At 50.5% G+C, this 21717-nt stretch overlaps 1 protein-coding gene across 2 annotated transcripts in view; it reads left to right on the forward strand.

Moving 5' to 3' along the window:
• Positions 1–7377: 7377 nt before the first annotated feature.
• The window catches only part of Slc6a1 (solute carrier family 6 member 1), a 34975-nt gene continuing 20635 nt past the window's right edge, over positions 7378–21717 (forward strand). The window contains exon 1 of one of the 2 annotated variants that reach the window (XM_036181785.1): positions 7378–7616. Coding sequence is in view for 1 of the 2 variants with exons in the window: in XM_036181784.1 (XP_036037677.1) it covers positions 18451–18490 (40 nt within the window). In the remaining variant the exon portion in view is untranslated. Of the gene's footprint in view, positions 7617–18222; positions 18491–21717 lie in introns of those variants that run through there. The other variant, XM_036181784.1, reaches the window with a different exon arrangement.

The raw sequence follows: 21717 nt of genomic DNA on the forward strand, positions 1-21717 counted from the left end.
CACTGAGTCATTTCTCCAGTGCAGAATGTCTGATTTTTAAAACTGCCATTTGAATTGCTGCCTTGAGTCTCATAAAAATCTGGCTCAGTGACTTTGGGCTTGGGATTGGAACAGAATTCTCAACGATTTCAGAAATGGCCTTAAACACACTTCTGCCTTTTAAACTGTTTTTCTTCTAGGGCATTCTCAGTAGTTCCAATTATTCAGACAAGACTGAATCTTTATGAGAAAAATAAACAAATTCATCTCTTTAGCATGCAGACTTGCTTTTGCCTTATGTATAACAAAGAGCTGTTTTAACATACATTTCTTTATGGCTTGTTTGATTTGCATACCTATTTTATATGCCATGGACTGCAGAGAGAGTTTAAGAAGCCCACTGTCCACAGTAGCAGCAAGGGGCACCTCTCAGTCCTGTGTGAGTTGAATGCATTTGTACCCACAGGTGATTGGGTACAATCCCGGACTTTCAATTCAGGTGTGTGGATATGATGAATATGTGCGGATATGTGTTAACATTGATTGTCGCCGGGCGGTGGTGGCACACACCTTTAATCCCAGCACTTGGGAGGCAGAGCCAGGCGGATCTCTGTGAGTTCGAGGCCAGCCTGGGCTACCAAGCGAGTTCCAGGAAAGGCGCAAAGCTACACAAGGGAAACCCTGTCTCGAAAAACAAAAACAAAAACAAAAACAAAATAAAACCAAAAACCAAAAACAAAAACAAAAAAAAACCCCAAAACCATTGATTGTCAATTTGACAGGATCTTGGATAAAAAAGAGACAAGCCTCTAGCACATCTGTGAGATGACCTAGATTAGATTAACTGAAAGGTCCACTCTCAATGAAGCTGTATCATTCCACGGGGTCATCAATGTGACCAGCTGCTTTATGTTCTTGCCACCTTGACATCCTTGTACCCCCAGACTGCAAGCTAAAATAAACCTTCCCCGTCTCCATTGCCTTGGTGGGTATTCTGTGACAGCCACAGGAGTACTACTGTGGACTTCACTCAGGTTTTGTGGAGACAGTGGCTGTGACGGTGTTTGTAAGGAGCCACGTGACTTCTCACCTCTCCTGGTCCACTCTACACACATGAGCACCAATATGGGCATGCTTTTCTCACATGCCTTCTGTCTAGCCATGACACTAGACACATGAAGGCATACTATCAGCATGCATTAGCAAAAGGGGTAGGCACCCACCCTCAGCTCCCACACTTCCAGCTGTGCCCCTGGGTAAAGTATCTTCCCTTAATGGACCTCAGATAGAATAAGGACAGGAAGCATTCCTACCTCCTTGGTTTGTTGGGAATCAAGTACAACCCACAAGGTCCGCCAGGGTGGCTACTGGAACAGTCTCCCCACAGGAGGTTCTCCATAATGCCTGCTCTCTGTGATTCAGCAGGAGTCAGTGTGTGCCAGTCTTGCTCAGGGTACCCTCCCCTGCAATCTACCTCAGTCCTGTGGCCAGAGTCTTCTTCTCGTTCCTATTTCACGGGCTAATGGGATTAATCCATACAGTCTATTTAATGAGCAAAGGAATTTACCTGGGGGTTAACTCACAACCACGGGAGATTTCTCATAGGGTCCGGGGAAAAGTTGAGCTATGTCATGCTTCAAGGCTTGGCTCAAACAACCACCCACTACAACAGGCCATGAGACAGAGGTGCTAAAAAATGAGTGATATTTCCAAACAGTGGTTCTCTAGAGTGTGACCAACTCAAAAGGGTCAAAGGAGAGCATGTGAGCCATGTCACTTTGGGCAGGTCACCTTTTTTTCTTATAGCTTGATCTATAAAGGGACTTACATTCCACTTGCACTGAAGCATTTACAAGGTTCATATGGTGGTTTGAATAAAATTGGCCCCCATAGGCTCATAGGGAGTGGCATTAGTAGGAGGTGTGGACTTGTTGGAGTAGGTGTGGCTTTGTTGGAGGAAGTGTGTCCCTGCGGGGTGGACTTTGAGCTCAAGCTAGGTCCAGTGTGGCATTTTCTTTTTGCTGCCTGCAGATCAAGATGTAGAACCCTCAGCTTCTTCTTCAGCACCATGTCTGTCTGCATGCCACCATGTCCCACCATGAGGATAATGAACTAAACCTCTGAATGGTAAGCCAGCCCCAATGAAATGTTTTCTTTTATAAGAGTCGCCATGATCATGGTTTCTTCATGGCAATTGAAACCCTAAATAAGACAGCTAGCTCACTTGACATTGAATATTCTGAGTGATTGCTCAGTAAATGCTTGATGTGGCTATTCCATATGGGTAAGGTTTACCCCAGGTTGTGTGGTTCCTGAATGGTCTACTGGGGTGAGAATCCAGTTCTTCTACCTTGAAGTCCTGTTATGTCCCAGAGCTCAGCATCATGTGAGGGTGAGATGGGGCTGAACCTGGTACATCCAGGTCAACCCTACAGGAGAGCTCCTTGGAAGAACACAATGCAGAGACAGTGTCTTTGGTAGAGGAACCACATATGCAAGAGCCTGGAAGTATCTTTATAAGGAGCTTGAAATTAATGCCATAGACTGGATACAGGCAGTCCATATGTGAGGGAACCCAAGGGTCTCAGCTGCCTTCTACCAGGAAAGGACATAAGGGTCAACAGTACTGGTCTCACTGAGTATGGGCTCCAAGGAATCACAGCCCCCCCCCCTCCACCAAGAGGAAAATAATGAATACTAAAGAAAGCAAGAATGAGCTGGGAATTCTAGCAGAGATGAAATAATGTACAGTTGGAGAAAATTAGGCAGGCTTCTTAGAGGTGGCAGCCCGTGAGGCTGACCTTAGCCCACCCCGGGAAGGCAGAGCTTGTCGACATCAGCAGAGTGGTAAATAGGAACTGATCATGTGCTGAATACCAGGAAATTCTCTGGATCCCTCCTGGTGGATTTGTGAGAAAAAAAAAATCCTAGTCTCATTCCCATCTTATACACAAGAAAACTGAGGCTCAGGAAGCTTAGGCCCCTTGCCTAAGGTCGACAGCTAGCAGAGTACCCCAATGCTTTGTGCTGGGGAAAGTGTTCATCCAGCTACCCCTGAGGTACTGCTCAACCCATCCTGTGGACTTGCTCCTGTGGTCACCTTTGCATGCTTCAATGTCCATCTGCTGATCCCTGCAGGTGAGAAAGCCCACATGTTTGAATGTTCTGCAGTGGGGCCACAGTCAGTGGTGATGTGCCCCAGTGTGACTCAAGGATAGGATGACAAGATGACCTACCTCGTGCCCTATTATTTCCCTCGGGTCTTAAGGCCCACCTTACTTTTCAGCTCCTGAGCATTCGGTGATTCCCCTGTGTCCTCAAGACCAAGTCTCAGATCTCTCTAAAGTGGACCCTGGACTTTGCCATTCGATATCCCCAACTCTGGTGTCTCGTGCCTCCAAGTACTAATACATATAACTGCAGGGACTGTTCACTGAGGGGGACATCTTCAGCCCAGAGCAGGGGTGTGAGTAAAGTAATTCCAGCCCTCTGGAAATCAAATACAACCAGCAAAGGCCTGTTTTCCCACAGCAGGGATTTACTGTGTTGGAAGGGGATTCTCCATCTTGCTAATACTTTCAATGAGCCTGGAAGATGGAATTTGATGTTGTCATGGAGACAAAGTCAGATTGAGCAGCAGATAGGGGTCCTGAGCAGCAGGACTGGACAAAAGCAAGGACAGCAGACCCCTAAGTATAATATCCACATGCAGCAGCCTAATGGCTTGAATTGCCTTCTGTTTACAGAGGAGGAAAAGGGCTCAGAGATGGGGGAGAACTTGTCCAAGGTCACACAGCAGGTTAGTAACAGCACCGGGCATTCTGACTCCCTCTTCAGGGCTCATTTAGTGGCTGTCAGGGATTATGAAAAATCCAGAGACAAGATGAGGAGTTGCTGGCCCTACGGGCAGGCAGACCTGATTTGGAATCCCAGTCCTGCAACTCTCCCACAGTGTGTCTCTGAGCCAAGCACTCAGCCCTCTGTGCCTTTGTGTTCCCATGTGTCAGTGATTAGCACAGTAAGTGCTTGGAAATGCAGCTAGTGGTCATGTCTTTCTGGCTTCGACACTGGACAGGCTTCTTCCTAGGCTTCTTAAGACAAGCCATTGCCCCCTCTTGGGACCTCAACTAATCCATCAAAGGGCCTAAATAGCTAATATCCACAAACTGGTTTGATAACCCATGGGTCTGAGACTCAATGAATTCTCTAAGTTAAGAAAGAGAGAGAGGATTTTAATAACAGTAACAGCAGTAGTTCCAGCCATTTATTGAGTGCTTACTATGTGCTAGGAATTCAGCGAGGTGCCAGCCCCTCCAACCCTCTCAAAGCTATCACAAAGCTGCTCCCAGTGAGCTGTTGGTTTCCAGTCTTCTTCTCTCCCTTTCTCCATCCCATACACCGGCCAGTCTCAGCTTTCTTAAATTCTATCTTATGTTTCATCTCCGGATCACTCAATGGCTCCTTGGTGCTCCTAGGATCAAGTCTCGGGGTTTTTTAATGTTGTGTATGGATGAGTCGGCCACTCAGATCCTGGATTCCTGAATGGAATTTCTCTAACTCTAGTGTCTCTTCGTTCAGTCCTCCCCCAGTGTCTCACACCCAGTAGGTGTCCAATAAATATTTGTTGAGTCAATGAATACACAGACGAAGCATTTCTCAAAATTAGGCCACACAAACTGAAGGCATTTGCAAACCAGCCACAAGAGCTGGGCAAAAATCTGTGTGCCATGTCTATTTTTATTTACTTAAATATTTCCTTTTTTTAGATTAAATAAGTGTATCTCAAAAGGAAACTTTACATCACATTGTAACTAAAAGACCAATATTACTTGCCAGAAATAGGCCTCCATGAAAATGAACACAAGGTCGAAGTAGAAAGACATCCAACAAATTCTAGACCCTGTTGCCCACCACAGCTGGAGGTGCAAGGCTTTCAGGCATGCTTGCCCATGCCTTGAGAGGCATTAACCTCTACTCAGCACCATCTCAGGGCATATAGCATCCCATGGACATTCTTCCACCACCGCCAGAGCCTGGCTGCTGACATTTTGGAAGTGAGGTGCTACAGAGGTTGCTTCCAGCCCACAAAATGCCTGTGAGTTACCTGACAGAGTCTCACTCAGGCTTTTCACAAGGGGCTGAGGGTCCTGCCTCACCTGTAGCTACAGTGCATGTGCATGCGCACACACACACACACACCCCTACCTCATGCTTCAGATGTAGTGCTCAGAACTCTACCATGCCAAGTCTGTGGTTGGATATTATCTGCTTAAACAACACGCCTCGAGTGATGCAGCTAGGCTGAGAGGCATGGGGCTGAGGCAGAGGGGAGAGTGCTATGGAGAAGTTGGCAAGCCTAAGAAACTGTCTTGACAGCCAGGGGCAGCTTTCAGTGGGAGGTCAAACAGATGCAGAGGCATGGAACGATGGAAATAAAAGCCGATCAAGAATATGAAGGGGCAGGGGCTGGAGAGATGGCTCAGTGGTTAAGAGCACTGGCTGTGCTTCTGGATGACCCTAGTTCAATTCTCAGTACCCACATGGTGGTTCACCACCACCTGTAACTCCAATTCCAGAGGATGCAAGATCCTCTTCTGAAGTCTGCAGACACACACACACACACACACACACACACACACACACACACACACACACACGAGCATACCCACACAGACACGTAAAATAACAACAAATTAACCTTTATAAAGTATCTTGATTATTCAGAGAATCAATCTGCCTACAGGCATGGCTGGATCAGAGGGCTCACACAACATTCACCAGGCCTCTGTCTGCCTCATCTTTGTCTTCCTCTATCTTCCCTTGTATTCAGGTAGGAGCTGTTCCAGGTGTGCCAGCCCAGTTGTTGGTGATCAAGACCTTGGTAAAAGTCCCAGGTGGAGGTGTCATTAGCCTAACTTCTGTCACATGCCCTTGATTTGAGGTGACATGTCCTGACTGGCTATGGGTCACATTCCTACTTGTGGAAGGGGGCTCTCTACCCAATCATATGAGTGTGAGAAGTGGGGAGAAGGGCCCACAGTAAAAACTGAGGTCCTGAGACTGGAAGACATGGAAAGGGTCATCAGGCATGTGAAAGCAGCCCTCTTCCTTGCTTCCCTAATCTCTGCTCCAAGCCACACCCACATTTCCCTCTAACAGCTTTGTACATTCAACCAAGCATGGCGGCTCCCTCCCCAGTGGCACTTTCATGAATAGACCTAACTGTCATCCCAACCTGGGCTAGGACCCTCATGGGTGGCCCTGGCAGAGCTTGTCCTTCTAGAGTCTCAAATGATTTTTCCAGGAAAGCCTGTTTCTTTCACTGGCCTCATAAGTGCTATGGTGTCCCTAAACCCAGGCCAGTGTGTGGTGCACAGAAGGAACTCTGGAAAGATTTATTTGAAGTACACACAGCACCTGGTAACCAGTCAGAAGGTTCCAGAGAGTGCCAAGCTTCCCTCCATGCTTGTGGAAGTGAGTGTGGAGAAAGAGACAGAAGTCGGGTGGCCTTTGGGAGTTGAGGCTAGAAACCCCAGGATGGATGAAGGTAGAGTATGGGAAGTCGGATAGTAAATGCCAGAGTCAGGGACAGAAGCAGGAGGACATCATAGCAGGAGGAGAGGAGTTCTTTCTGCGCCTTTGGGGAACGTGGAAAAGGCAGGCATGGCCTTTCCCCCAAAGTCTCTATGGCAGGAGCCAGGAGGTCTGGACTTGGGGAGAGAGGCAGCTGGCATTGTGCTGGGGCTGGCCAGGAGCAGAGATGCTCTAGACAACCAACCCCTCACACCTCAAGAGCTGGAAGCAGAGCACTTAGGTGCCTTAGCCAACACTGGGGGTTTCCAGATTGTGGTCTGCTGTACACACACAGAGAGACACACAGAGACACACACAGAGTCAGACAGACAGACAGACAGACAGACAGACACACACACACACACACACACACACACACACACACGTCTTCATGACCAATCCACTCCTGCAGTGGCAGTCTTTCCCAGCCTGGTAGCTCCAGGTAGAAACTTTGATTCCTACAGAAGGCCACCGCAGACAGGGGAAGTGGGGAGGGCTCAAGAGTCCTACCTAGCTCCCACAGTACCCCCAAGAGAGAAGGCGTGACAGAGCCAGAGAAACAATTGAGGTAGACCTTTGAGGCCAGGAGACTGAAGGAGGATGGAGGCCAAGAAGAAGATGGAGAGGGAGCAGGGCTAGGAGAGAGAAGGAGGTCAGAGAGAGGAAGAGAGGAGGGGGCAGGCAGAGAGAAGAGGGGGGCAGGGCCGAGGAAGGAGGGGAGCGAGGCAGAGGGAGGAGGGGGCAGCTAGAGGGATACGAAGGCAGACAGAGAGAGGAGGGGTGCAGGGCAGAAGGAGGAGGAGAGCAGGACAGAAGTAGGTGGAAGAGAGGTGCAGGAGCAGAAAAGGTGGGAAAGGAGAGATGGAGGCAGCTGAGTAGGGGCGGGCAAGACGGCGCGGACAAACTCCGCCCAGTGGGTGTGTCCAGATAGCCCCGCCCCTCCGCCCGCCCTCGGAGCCCTAGCGAGCTGAGAGGTTGCAGGCGAGCTGCGCGAGCCCAGGAGCCCAGGCGCCCGCGTCCTAGCGCGGCCGAGCCCGGAGCGGCCCGCGCAGCCCCGGCCGCAGGTAGGAAGGGAGCTGGCGTCGGGGCGCTGGGTGGAGGGCGGGTACCTAGGCTGCAGCGTCCCCCCACCCAGTTCTAGCCCTCGACGTGCGCCGGCTGCAGCCCAGGGATGCTCCGGAGGCGGGAGGGTCACGGGAGGCTGGATGCCGTCGAAGTCTTGGTTCGTACCCTAGTCGACGGCAGGGTGCCCAGAAGGGAGCCAGACCAATGTGCACCACGTCCCCAGTCTCCGTATACTTCATTCACTCTGGGGAGGGGAGGTGAAGGGGCTTGGGGCCACCTGAGGATGGGGACATCTCCTTCCCATTCCGGGGCACCTCAAGCTCTCAGGAAACCTTAGCTTGAAGAAGGCGCACAACAGCAGGGGCTGAGTGCGCGCGCAAGCTGGGGCTGCTGCCCTGCTCACCACAGAGTTGTCCGGTGGGTCGGGCCAGGACTTCCTGTGATTTGTATTCCCCAGGTGTCTACTCCTTCCTTTCTGTGGCAATAACCATAGGTTCTCCATGCTCAGCCCCTCTGTACCCACCCACCCCTTTCCACATGGGTGACACCCACAGATGTCCTGTTCTGTGGTTGCCTTGGGCTTCCAACAAGAGACTCAGCATGGGCAGCTCTGTACAGAGCCCATGTCCTCTTGAAACAGACCTGATCTTCAAGGGAAAATTGGATGTTTGAAAGCCAATTGTTAGGACCAACATACATGAGGTCCACAGACTGGACCTCTTGGCTACAAAGATCAGGGGTGAAAGGGATTGTGACCACATTAGGGAAGGGACTATGTCCAGCTGAGTGGAACTTGATGCTAGCCCTAGTTTTTCTATGGCATACAGAGTGTGTGCTGGGCAATAGAAAAATGATGTGCTGAGTCCTGCCTATATTTCTATATTTCTGTTGTTGTGAACTTTGGTGGGAATAGGAGAGCCTGGCTTCCCCAACTTCCAAATTGCAAAGCGAAAGAGGTCTGTGGGGATTCAGAGTGTCTTTCAGTCCCCCTTGCCCCCAGTTCAGGTCAAAGCATCCTCAGACCCTCTTCAAAGCAAAGGAGAGGACCAGAAAGTCGCCCTGCGAGGGTGAGTTCCTGCAGAGGGGGAGAAACGGGAAGCTTTCCCCAGAGCAGGAGGGCAAAATGGCTGAGCCTCCGTAAAGCTTCAGAAAGGAATCGCCAGGCAGGGGGCAAACAAAGAAAGCGCTCTGTCTCCAGCCAAGTGCTGGCTTGGTGGCCAGTGACTAGAGGACAAACAGTGAGTCCCAGGCAGTGAGACACAGGCCAGCCTGTCCCCAGATCCTCTGTGGAGTGGGGTTCCCTGGGAAAGGCACTGGAGGCATGCAGCTATCACTGAAGGAGAAAACGGTAATGGGCATTCCCCAGTGGAAACCTCATTCCTGGGACCCACATTTGTTGAGAAGTAAGGTCTCCAGGCTGAGGCTCTAATGAGGGGTCCAGAGGCCAAGGAACAGGCAGCTCAGAGGGTGAAAGGCAAGGCTAAGGAACGATACAGTAACTCCACACTTCTGTCAGCCCAGTATTTGACATTCCTGGCAACTAGGAGCTAAGGCTGTGAATTTGTTTGCCCATGGCCCATCACCCAGAAGGAACTCAATATGTTCCAGAATAAAGCCCACCTGGGTGGAAGGTGATTGCCTAATGGTCCAGTTAGCAGGGACCTGCTCTGATCTACCTGTGTTGGTGAGGCAAGAAGGCTGTAAAATGCTTCCTTGGAGTCCACAGCCAGAAATGAATGAATGAACCCTGGGTAAGGGTTCCATTTGGGCCGAACATTGCCACTGCTTGGCTGGGTGACCTTGGCCAAGTTCTAGTTCCCCTTGGAAAGAAGAAATGGAATGTTGAAACCTTTTGATGTGCCAAGCTTGTAATTCCTACCCTAACCTCATACAAAAGGGACTAACTACTCTAAACTCCACTTCAGAATCGATGAGACAAAGGGGGAGAGTGACTTGCCCAAGGTCACACAGGTAGGAGGAGGCAAGGCAAAGATTTGACCCATGCTCTTCTGATTCCCAAGCCTGGGTTGCCATATTGTGCTTCTCTGGTTTCACATCGTCCCATCTATAAAGTGGGATAGCCAAGTGAAGGGCACTGACAATGAGGTTTCATGGTGGACTGTGAGACAGTTCTTCTGGACCTGCTGTCAGAGAAATGGCTGCTTCTCTTCCTTCTCAGCAAGTAGCATACCCAGAGCAACATTAAATAAATTGCCCTCCTGTAGAATCCATCCCTAGTATAGGTTGTGAGAGATATCTTGGGTCACTTGGAATTCAGAGCTGTCTTTTTCTCCTTATCTCTTGCTTGTGTTGGTTGCCTGGCCAAGTATCGACCCTAGCAAATCCAGCCTTGGCCGCCATTTGCAGCCTTCTGCCTCCTGATGGCTTCCCATGATCTTGAGAGTAGGCAGGAAGCCATGCCTTTGTCTGTTTCCTGTTTCATGGCATGCCAGGTAGCCCCTTGATCCTAAGCTGTGTTCACCCAGCTTCCTTCTCCCTCAGATGCATTCCTGAAGCCAAACCCAGTGAGAGCCCCTTTGTCGCTTTGCCTGGTCCTGAGATGGAAATGTGGCAACAGGCTCATCTTTGCCTAAATAAGAGCTGTCCCTTCCACTCAAGTGTTTGATATCACCAATTCTACACCTGGGGAATAGTGGTCAGCCCTTGCTGGGATGAAAGTAACCTTAAAATGACTTCAGATGACCTTGAAATGACTTCAACTGCAAAGAGCAGCTCCTCCCCCAGCTAATGAGAGCAATCCCTCCCCTAGCTGGTGAGGTCACCGAGCATCTACTGCTCCAGGATTTGGTGCCTTCCTTCCTTCCTTCCTTCCTTCCTTCCTTCCTTCCTTCCTTCCTTCCTTCCTTCCTTCCTTCTCTCTCTCTCTCTCTCTCTCTCTCTCTCTCTCTCTCTCTCTTTCTTATTTTGGTCAGCTTTCCCTATTCTCTGAAAGTCATTGTGACGTTTTGGAAGAGAACTTGGCCTCTGAGAATAAAGAGAGGCTGGGTGGCCAGATTTGAATCTCAAAGTAGGGCTTCCCGGGAGAGGTGTCTCTGTGATCTTCTTAGATACCCAGCACTGTCATTTATTCCAGACCAACCCTGAGCCCTCGGCCTGGGAAGCGCAGTGAAGCCCACCCAGAGCAGAGACCAGGTCCTGGTACAGGCAGTAGGTGTGAACACAATTTGTGACCTGGAACACAGCTATAAACCGAGGGACAGTTTCCAGGAACCCTTATCCCTTCGACAGTGTTGCAACGTCAGCAACAGCTGTCTTTGCCTGAATATGGACAGTGTGCCAGGGAATGTGTCCCATGCTGCACTTTTGTGGCAACAGTTAATTTTCACAAGCCCTTGTGAGGTGTGTATAACTGTCCCTGTGCAGATGGAATAACAGAAGAGGGCAGTAAATGGCACTGAGTCCCAACTCAGCTGTCAACTCCCCTGCAGGAGGATAACCTGCTGCTGTGAAGCCCAGGCACAGCCCGCTAGAGAAACCTCAAGGACTGTCTGTCTCCAGCACCTTGAGCCCCCTCTTCTCTAGACCAGGCAGCTACCTAGTAGCTCTTGACTGCAGGGGATGCTGAAGTTTGGAGACCTCTGCTGTTATGAGGCAGAACTGAGGTTCTAACTGAGGTCACATTCCTATTCAAACAGATCTGTGGCCTGCACGTCATTTAAGCTGGTATTGGTGACATGCACTCAGCCGCCACCTTTCCCAAACTCCTGGGTTCCTACCACCTCCCTGCTCAGGAAGCTATTGAGAGCAGCCCGAGGAAGCCATCAGTTCCGTTTACAGTGATCTGACATGACACACAAAGTGGCATCCGATTCGATGTGAGCTGCCTGCAGCGAATAGCCTTCTATTTTTATATTTCTCACAAATTGGAAATTACAAGGAGACCAGGTCTTGGAGAATGATTGGTGGTGGCACTCGGGAGGTGGGGGAGACGTGCATCTGTGTGGAACAGAGCACATTAGGGTGTTGGGCCCCTTAGCTGGCAAAGGGGCCCTGGGCTTCTGGGGCTGGGTGTAGTCTTGACACACAAGCAAGGTGGGGAAGGCAGGAATTGGTGGCTGCTTGAGACAGTGACCTGCCACTCTGCTCACCTGTCAGCTGCCTGATGTCTGCAAGGCCGGTGTCTTATGCCAGCTCCTGAGACAGCTGAGCCCTAGACAGAGGGACATTCAAGGTCAAAGATGCCCTGGAAGGCATTGGCAGCAGTTGCCTCCCTGGCCTTCCTGCTTGAGAAGAGCAGAGAGAAAGAGAGAGTTTGCAGGTGCCATGACATGAGTGGGGACATTTGGAGTCAATGTCTTGGCTGGCTGCAAATTGGTGCTGACCACACCTCCTGGTTATCAGCATAGCAATGTACAGTCTGTAAACCATGCCCTTGCCGGTGGGATGGGGAAGTAACCCAGGAAAAGCAAGTGTGGTCCTAAAGAAGAATCTGCCATCAGCCAAAGAGAATCTTGTTTTAAGCTAGTTTTCTCATAAACCTAAATCCGGATGACCTTGACCTGAATGAATTCTCTTTGTATGAGGGGAGAATACTTACTCATCTAATATGTAGAATTCAGTCTTCAGAGCATTTTCTTATCTGAGGCCAGTGCTCCAAAGATAGTATTACTTTTTCTATCTTCATTTTTTAGGGGGGATCTGAGGCCCAGAGAACTCTGAGCCCTTTCCTGTCCCGTGGCTTCCCAGCCAACGTGGGTCTCCTTTACTGAGCTCTTCTTCCTGAGAGGGAGCCTGGGGAACACCATGCTGGCAGGAAGAGGAACCCACTGTACCTGGGGACTGAGGTGGCCAATGGCATGGGTGGGCTTAACTGAGAAGCTGAAGACTGAAGGACTCTCCCTTTATTTGCTTGAGCCTAATCTGGGCTCTGGCCAAAACTCTCATCATAATCAGAGTTTAGGGTTCAAAAGTGTGATCCTTTGGCCATAGCCAGATGTGGGAGAGAGAGAGAGAGAAAGAGAGAGAGAGAGAGAGAGAGAGAGAGAGAGAGAGAGATGTGTGTTCTCAAACAGACCTGCATGACACAGGCGTGCTCATCTGAAGGAATTGGGGTAACATGAACCCTCCAGCCAGTAGTCTCAGGAGCCAGGAAGGATGTAGAACAATGTTCCTATGTGAGCTGGGTCATCTGAAGGCCATTGTCGGAGCATCATGTAGTTACCAGTGTGCTCAGCACAGACGTTGGGGGGCAGGGGATACAGAATAGATCACCTGGTTAGAATTGCCATTGAACACTTGCTGTGATGATGGTTATGACATCTTACCTGTTTGGGACACTTGCCTCTGAGATGCAGCAGGGGAGGTAGGAGGCCTGGGGGTCCCCTAGCTGTGAGGTGACTAAAGAACCTGGCCAACCGCCTGACTGCTGCCCAAGGCCCCCACCCCCAAGCCCTGGACAAGGCTGGGTCCCTCACTTCACCCACTCCAAGGCTGGTGCTGGTGTGGGTGGTCTCCCCAGCTCTGAGGCTGGGGGTAAGGGAGTGGGTGTCCTGTTTGTCAGCTGTGTCTGGATGGGGTTTTGCTAATGCCAAACCCCTTGCTTTTCTATGTTGTTCGCATCTTTGAAAAGCACCTGAGCAGAGATAGGGTGTGAGGAGGCGACATGAGGACCCATAAGGAGATGGAGCTCAATCTTTGCCGTTGCTGTGACTGTTTCCAGAGCTTGAGACCAAGGACTCACCTGTAATTAAAAACAAAAAAATGAAAACATAACACCCTCCCCCTCAAAAAACCAGCGTCCACGAGAAGGGTGAGAAGCAGTCTTACAGATGCATGTTTATAAGGATGGGGTTTAAAAACAGGCGTGTGTCATTTAACAGATTTCTTCAGGACGAATGTGCAGATGACACATGGGTCATCCCTTGATGCTAACTGTGTGACATGATTCGGAGCCAACCACAGCTCCAAGATCCTCCATAAGGAATGGAGGCACCAGAGTTGAAGGGTTATCCCAGGTTAGCTCACAATGACAGAGCTGGGACTCCATCAGGCCTGAGCTCACATACCTGAGAAGGAAGTGGAGAGCCACCTCCTGCCTGGCTTTGGGCTGCAAGGGTATGTCCTTCCCTCTCAGGACTGCTGGACAGACTAGCCATTAGTTTGCTTCTGCCCATTCCTCAGGCTCCAGGCAGGGTTGGGGGAGGGAAGCTGCCCACCAAACTCCCTCCTTACCCCTTGAATTTCTCCATGACACCCTCCTGAGACTAATGACTGGGTAAGACAAGCACTCTTTCTCCAAATGGCAGTGAATGGCAGTAATGACAGAGCAGATGTGGTACGGCTCCTTTGCTAGGGCATTCAGTGGAAACGCCAACCCAGGGAGTTCAATGGCAGTGCGAGGCTGCCAACAGCCTGCTCAAAAGGGGTGTCGTCGGCCTGGGCCAGGGCAGAACACCCCCTCCCCAGCCTTGGAGGCTCACAAGGTCCCAGAAGCAGCCGAGTGTCCTTCCTAGGCTTGGGGTCCTCAGCTGTTTCTGGGACATTAATTCATGGCAGCTTTGGGAGATTTTCCTAGAGTGCTCTGAGAACCTAAGTAAGTTAGCTACTGGGACAGATGTGGGCATTCAGCTGCACTAGATAGAACATTGTGTACCTACTGTGTGCCAGGCTCTGTGAAAGAAGAGCTGTGGAAACTATCCCTCAGGGACTCAGATCACTGTTTGATTTTCTTCTCCATCATCTACATGGCTTCTTGAGTGACAGTCAGATGGGGACCATGGCAATAGAAGCTGAGGGCTAAGTGGGTAGAGAGGCAGCCAGTAAACAGGCCATTCTTCTTGTCTCATTGGTTCAGCCTTCCTGGATAGTGTGTCACTGGATTCCGAGGACAACCTAGACCTTACCCAGCATGATAACTATTTTGCCTCAGTTTGCCCATCCACAGAGTGGGAAGAAAGGTGTCCATGATGGCTGCTGGTGGAACTGTGTATCCCAACCAGCCCTAGCTCTAATGCTGGGGGATCAGGGAGATGGTTCAGTGCCTGCAGGTGACATGTTAGACTTGGTTTAACAGGAAAGAGTGTCATCACCCAAGACAGCTTCCAGTTCATTCTCTGGCCTAAAATGTCATTCTAACCTCCCACATTGGTTCCTATAGTGGCATTTTAGACCTAGAAGGCTGCTTCTCAGAATTTCGAAGCAAAAATCACAAACATGCCCACTGCAGGCATCCCTGTGTTACAGATGGGTAAACTGGAGCCTAGACAGTTGTCCTAGGCCCAACAGATGCTAGGACCCAGAACTTCTCACCCAGCCCCACTGCTCTTTCCCCTGCCCTAAGCCAGCCCAGCTTGACTGTTGAGAAATTATTAAATAGAGTTGGAGGAAGGACTCTGGTTGCCGTGACAACGGAGCATGTGTCCTCGGGAGATAATGGCGTTGCACAAGGAGAGTGATGTGTGTGGAATGCTGATTCGGGAGCTTCTGGAGTGAGGGAGCCTGTGAGAAAGCAGAGGGACTATGTCTAAGCATTAGGCTCCCCAACAAGGATGCATGGGAGCGCAGGGATGATGGGATCACTGCAGAGATGCTCGATGCTGTGGAGTTCCTTTCTTTACAAGCCTACTCAGAAAGGGACACTTCACCATCACAGAATTAGGTGGAGGGGAGGCAACTCCAAGGCTCGGGTCATACCACAAAGAGGCAGAGCTGGGCCTGGGTCTCTCACTGCTGCAGGGAAAGCCTGGCAGAGGGGATGGAAGCTTACTGCTGGGGTCTCAGGAGGGGTGGTCTCAGGGCCCTGCAAAGCTTTGGTTCTCCTAAGTGATGAAGGTGGTGAATGTGAAGATTCTGCTGGACAGCCTGGAACAGGTCAGCCCAAAGGAAGAGAACACCTGCACACAGCCAGAGCCAGAGGTGTCAATTTTGAAGTCAAAGTCAAATTTCCCACTATTCCTCTAGCTTCATGGCCCTGGGCAAGCTATGCATCTCTGAGCCTCAGCATCCTCAGCTGGAAAATGGGGGGGGGGGCGATGCCATTTCCCACCTCACAGGAAATTACAAGATGATATACAGCATGGTAGGTGAAGCCACCAGCTAGTCCCAACTGGCTCCCTCTATAGCGGCTGCCATCTGTCATTAGCCCAAGGAGAAAGACCAGGAGCAGGGGTTGCTGCTGCCATCTGTGAAGTTGCAAGAATGAAAGTTGCTGAAGCCAGTATAGGTGCTCCAGATGCTGGTTCCCAGGCTAGGACATCAGGAGAACACACAAATGCCTCCATCCTCAGAAACAGGCACAATATTTTACATGCTGTTCACCGTTTCCCTAAAGATCTGTGAGCACTCTATGCTGGAGGAGATGGGTTCTTTCTGCCAGCTGTGTAAATGACCACAGGCTGCAGGTCTTTTGTGGAAAATATTCTCGCCCGCACTGTTTATGTCTCTCTCCTGAGCAGCTGGTAAAATATATTTCTCTCCTGGATCAGATAATGTGAGGGTAACACCTTGAGGAACCCCAGAGTGTATTGCTTGCATGCTGATAGGGATGTGAGCTGGCTGTCACCCCGTTCCTTCTTGGAAATGGTAAGAGAGAGAGAGAGAGAGAGTGCTGGATTGGGGCATGTGGCCTTTTCAGAGGCAGAGGGGGAGCTGAGGCCCTAGCAGAGATGAAAGCAGGAGACCATTTTGTTGATGTTCACGAACCTGTCTGAGTAGACCCGGTCCTCAAGACGAGGTTGTATCCTGTTTGTAGGTACTCTATAGTTGTTGGCTGGCAGGATGGCAGGGTTGGGTTCCCCAAACTTCCTGCGTCTGCAGTCAGGAGAGGGACAAGGGACCCACTCAGTGGCAAATGAGTACTGTTCACATTTAGTCAGGATTTTGGCAACATTCTAATTTTTGAGGAGTTCACTGAGAGAGTTTGAAATGATTAATCTCTCCCTGGGACTTCCCCTGCTCTTGTAATCTGTTGCATGTGGATGAGAATTCCCAACATCCTTCCTCTGCCTGCTTCCCTCCCAACATCTCAAAACAGAAACAATGTCAGCCATCAAGCATTTTCTGTGTCCTCGGTACTCACCTCATTGTACTGTCCAAGTACAAGTCCTAAAATGAGATGTTCTCTTCACACAGAGTGCTTGTGTGACTAACGTTTGGCCCCACAGCATTATTCTTGGATTGTGACTCAAAAACAGGTTCCCCTGCTCCAAGTGCTAGGGTCTTGCTCTGCTCTCCCTGTCACAGTTTGTGACAGACATCTGGTCACCCTGTGACCCCCAGCAGAAGTTATTCATAGGCTGGAGCTTACTTCACAGGACCTGCAGAACTTCTTTGGTCTGTATGCCGTCTTCCGGGATTCTTGCTCTGTCAGGATTTTCACTTTATAGGAGAGGGTGGGGACACATGGCATGAAAGTCCTCTGGAAAGCTGAGGGGGAGTGAGAGCAGATGTGCTGGTGAAAGTGAGCCGTTGATAGTCCTTATAAACATAAAATCAGCCTTAGACCCCAGAGCCTGACCCTTTTTCAACTCTGAAAATATAGTTTCCTCTCATTCTAGGACAGTGTTCCTCAACTCATGGGTCTGGACCCCTTGGGGTGGGGGTGTCAAACAACCCTTCTTTCACAGCAGTCGCCTAAGACCATCAGAAAACACAGATAGCTACATTAGGATTCATAACAGTAGCAAAATTACAGTTATGAAATAGCCATCAAATAATGTTATGGCTGGGGTCACCAGAACATGGGGAGCCATATTAAAGGGGTGCAGTGTTAGGAAGGCTGAGAACCGCTGCTGAAGACATTCTTTCTTACCCTCTTGACTGAGAATTTATGAAAAGAGGAATGGGATTTGTTGTTGTTGTTGTTTTTAATAGAAATCAGAATGTCTCACATGCTTTTCTGAACTCCAGCACCCCGAGACACTGACACCCCCAGAAAGGCCTCTACCTTCACCCTTCAACTACCACCCAGAGAAGCACTCTGCTGAGGAACCATGTGGCCTTATGTACCTTAAGACTGCAAATCAAAATCCACTTGGGGCCAATGAGTAGGGGAGTTAGGACAGATGAGAGTAGTGTCAAAGCTTAGCTCCCTCTCCAGGGGATGCAAATTCAAGCCTGAAAAGTCTAAGTAGACAACATGTAACGCAAACATATTTAGCCCATAGACCACTGATTCCTGGGTGACCTTTGGTGACCTTGTTGCTGACAGTATGCCTCTGGAAGGGCTAGATAAAGCCTGTGGCATTGTTGGGGGGAGGTACCCCCAGTGTGGATGCTTGGCCAGGACCTTTGAAGCAGTCCCTGGCTACCTTCACTGCTGAGCTGTTCTGTGCCACCCAGACAGGCCTCTGCCTGGCCTCACTTCTACATGTAACTTACTAGAGATGTATTTAATTCAACTAGCCCTGGCAAGACTTTTTTCTCCCAAAATTTGCATTCTGCTAACTCCTGTGGGAGTTTCCAACATTCTGGAAAAGGCAGAATGGTTATTTAACCCCATGGGTTCTCACAGTGTTTTTACAAGGCAGAGAGCCATGTGAGAGAGTGCCAAGTGGTCACCCTGTCACTCTTTTCCCGGTCCCAGTTAATCCTTCCGGTGGGCTGAGCTCCGAGCCTTTGCAGAGGCGACCTTGGAACAGAGGCCCTCCAGAGAACCAGCCTTCACCACCACAGGAGGCCAGGAAAGGAGAAGGGCTAGCACCCCTAGCTCGCTTCTGTGAGGTTGCCTTGTGTCCAGTGCAGGATCGGAGTGCCAGGCAGCTGCCTGCATGGAAGTCTGGGTAGGGGGGCTCAGCATCCCAAACCTAGTTAGGACTCACAGAAGAAGTCAATGGCTCGCGTCCTGAGGCTGAATTTGAATTCAGATCATTCCCCATGAATGACCTTGGGCCCCTGCAATCTCAGACTGCTTCTGGTGAGTGTGTGCTCCCTCCTTCCCTGGGTACCCAGGAAAGAGTACAGCCTGGGTCTGCAGGACAGGACTCCATTTTGTGGCCCTCTCCCCTTTTCCTCTCTCCTCGATCCTTCCCCCTTCCTCCCCACCTTCCTCTGTTCTTCCTCCTGGCTGTCATCTCCCTACCCTCTGCCTCCTCTTATTTTCACTTCTCACCCTCCCTTAACCTCCTAACCCCACCCTCTCCACTCCTTCCTCCTTCGCATCCATCCCCCATGCCTCCCTGCCCTTAGATCCAGGATGCTAATGCTGGCGTGGATGAGGAGAGCAGCAAGCATCCTGAGTTGGCACTCTTGGGGGCTACAGAGCATGCTCAGAGCCAGGGAGGGGGTGTGGTTCAGGGCTTTCTTTATAGGAAGCATCAGAGGGCTCCAGCATGAGGTCACTGGGTGGTGAGGGCCCGGCTGCATAAGAAGCAGCATCTGAAATGCTGTCTGCAAAGCTGGAGACCATGACCTGTAGCCCTGCCACCTCTTGTGGGTTCCTCCAACTGGCCCCAGTGGGCTGGCATGGGAGTGTCTAAACCAGGGGCGGCGGCAGCTGCCACTCACCCAGCCTTTTGCCTTGTTTCCTGAGAGCCTCTCATTAAACACGTGCGCCAGCACAACAGTGCTTTGAGGATACGTTTTCCTTGGTCCTTCCGGATGGAACTCGGGAGAACACACAAGCATTCAGTGCTGTGTGTGGTGCTGTAGGGAGCACCAAGTCCCATCTGTACAGATCTGGCACCTTCCTTACCAGGCAATGGTGCCAAATCCCCTCAGATCGGTTTCCCTGTGTGCTGGTGGCCCTGTGTCCCCACAGAGAACCGTGCTTAGGAGCTTGGGCAGCCAATCTAACCATCCTCTCCTGGACTTTTGCAGGCTTTCCTTATCTGAGCCTCAGTTTCCATATCTGTACAATAGGGATGCGGTGAGGAGCAAATGGCATGGTACAGGAGATACACAGAATGTATCAAACACCCGGGAAGCTTCAGTGGGTTGGATCTGCAGCCCTGCTGTAGGATAAACACCCTTTCCTGCACACAAGGCCCCGTAACAGCAACTGGCTGTGCCCAGGAAGAAATCCATGGTACTGGTCCATCTGTGTTCATCTCTCAAATGCCCTGGGAGCTCTATAAGGAGGCTGTAGACTCCATCTCGAATCTCATTCCCCGGTACCCAGCGTGGGACCTGGCTCACTCGATGCCAGGCAGATTAGATTGAAAATCATCTCAACAGAATGAGGTGTGCCACCAGACACTAGGTAATTAGGCATCAGGACGAGGTTTGGCAGGATGCCGATGGTGTGATTGAGAAAGGAAAAAGGATGAAATCGAAATGAGGAAGGAGGGTCACTGGAAAGCAGAGCCCTGCCCCTCTGCTGGCACACAGAAGGAAACCAAGGCACAGAGAGCAAGATGCTTGAGGCGACAAAGCTACTGTGATGTGAGCTCAGTGCTCCTCCCCAGGGCTGCCCAGGTTGTGAGCTGAGAGCCAAGGTCTCCAGGAGAAACCGGATCTCACAGTCTAATGAGGGGTGCTGGCCAGACTGTCATGTTACCTCTCATTCAAATCTTGACACACCCAGCTTTTCTGGCTAGGAGACCTTGACAATTTACTTTGTCTCTATGTGCCTCAGTTTATGATTCTGTGAAGTGGGATTGTTGCTAACTGATAGTTTAATAGTTATTCAGAACATCCACTGCTGGTTGTACATTGGATGCTGTTCTCACACAGGGTATTGGGGTACCTTCAGCTGCCTTCTCCCTGGAAGGACCAGAGCCTCCATTTCCTCTTCCTCTTGCCTGGACAACTTCATCTCCTAGCAGCCCCAGCTCTCGCACTGTGGCCATACCAATTGGGATTGACTTTAGGGCTAGGGAGCCTAAAGCCACAGAGAATTTACCCAGGCTTGAGCCCAGGATGCCCTAAGGGATATGGTAGGCCAGGCTCTGACTCCAGGGCCCAGAGTAAGCTCTGGGTGACCTGGGGCAAGTCATTTGACCTCTTTGAGATATGGTGTCATGTCTGCAAGACAAGACTATTGATTATGTAACTTTGGAGTATCTTACTCTTCCCTGGGCCAGACATGAAGCTAGAAACTACAACTCTGCATGAGGGCTTTCTGTTGAGCTTAGAGAAAAGAAAGAACTTACTGGAATGCCCCAGTGGGGTGCCAGGAAAGCCTAGCTTCTAGTACTAGGGTTGCTGCTGACCTCAGGGTAGGCTGAGATGGTCAAGAGGTTTGCAGGTCTTGAGCAAGTGTGGGAAGAGTTCAAAGACTGGAAATATAAAGCCACTCTTGTGCTATGATCCTGAGCTCATGCCAGCCTTCTCCAGGCTTTATGAAGATATATCAATGTGGTGCAGAGCCAGCCTAGACTGGCGAGGGAGCTTCTTTGGTCTCCTTACGTGTCACCTGAAGGTCCAAGAATGGGGTCTGTTCTAGAGGTCCAGCTGGACACTCCCATCCATCTTGCCCGAAGTGGCCCTTCTTCCATGGACACCTGTGCACCTCCAGGACCTCACCTCCCCCTGGCCTGTCTCCCCTGGCTTGCTGTCATTGCTAGTTGCTCTCTAAGACAGTGTGTAGATGGCTGATCATCTCTTTGTGTGACAGTTGGAACTGCCCCTTATTGGCACATCCTGTGTGTCCTGGCTTCAATTCTCACCCCATTCTTGAAGCCCAAGGCCAGCCCAAGCCAAATATCCCAAGTAAATACCCTGCAGGGATCAGACGGGAAGCCAGCCCCACAAAATCTGGGGTCCTTACATCACAGCTTCAAGCCCAAGTGCACTCAGGTCATACTACCCAGTCCAGTGGTCACTGCTGCTAGCAAAACCTCACTGTGCATAGCAAAGCTGGAAGTGCAAAGCCCTCTGAGACCCCCTGCCCACCCCCAGACAGCAGCCCCAGGCTGGCAGGCCTGGGTTTCCTTCTCTATCTGGGGAGTGTAATAATCCAGCTTATGTAGCTGCAGTAAGTCTGGGCACTAGAACTCCTGTGACAAGCCTGGAATACAGTAGGTGCCCAATATATGCAGCACTTCCATGACAGGATCCACGCACGGGGACTTTGGTACACAGCAGATGTCCCAAGGGTGGGCCTAGCATTTCTCTCTCAATCAGATAATAAAATGCATTGTTTCCTCTTGGCGCAAAGCCAATCCCAATATTAATTTCTTTCTTGAACCATTGCAGTTCTGA

Source organism: Onychomys torridus, chromosome 3 (assembly GCF_903995425.1).
Source record: "Onychomys torridus chromosome 3, mOncTor1.1, whole genome shotgun sequence".
NCBI classification, from domain to species: Eukaryota; Metazoa; Chordata; class Mammalia; order Rodentia; family Cricetidae; genus Onychomys; species Onychomys torridus.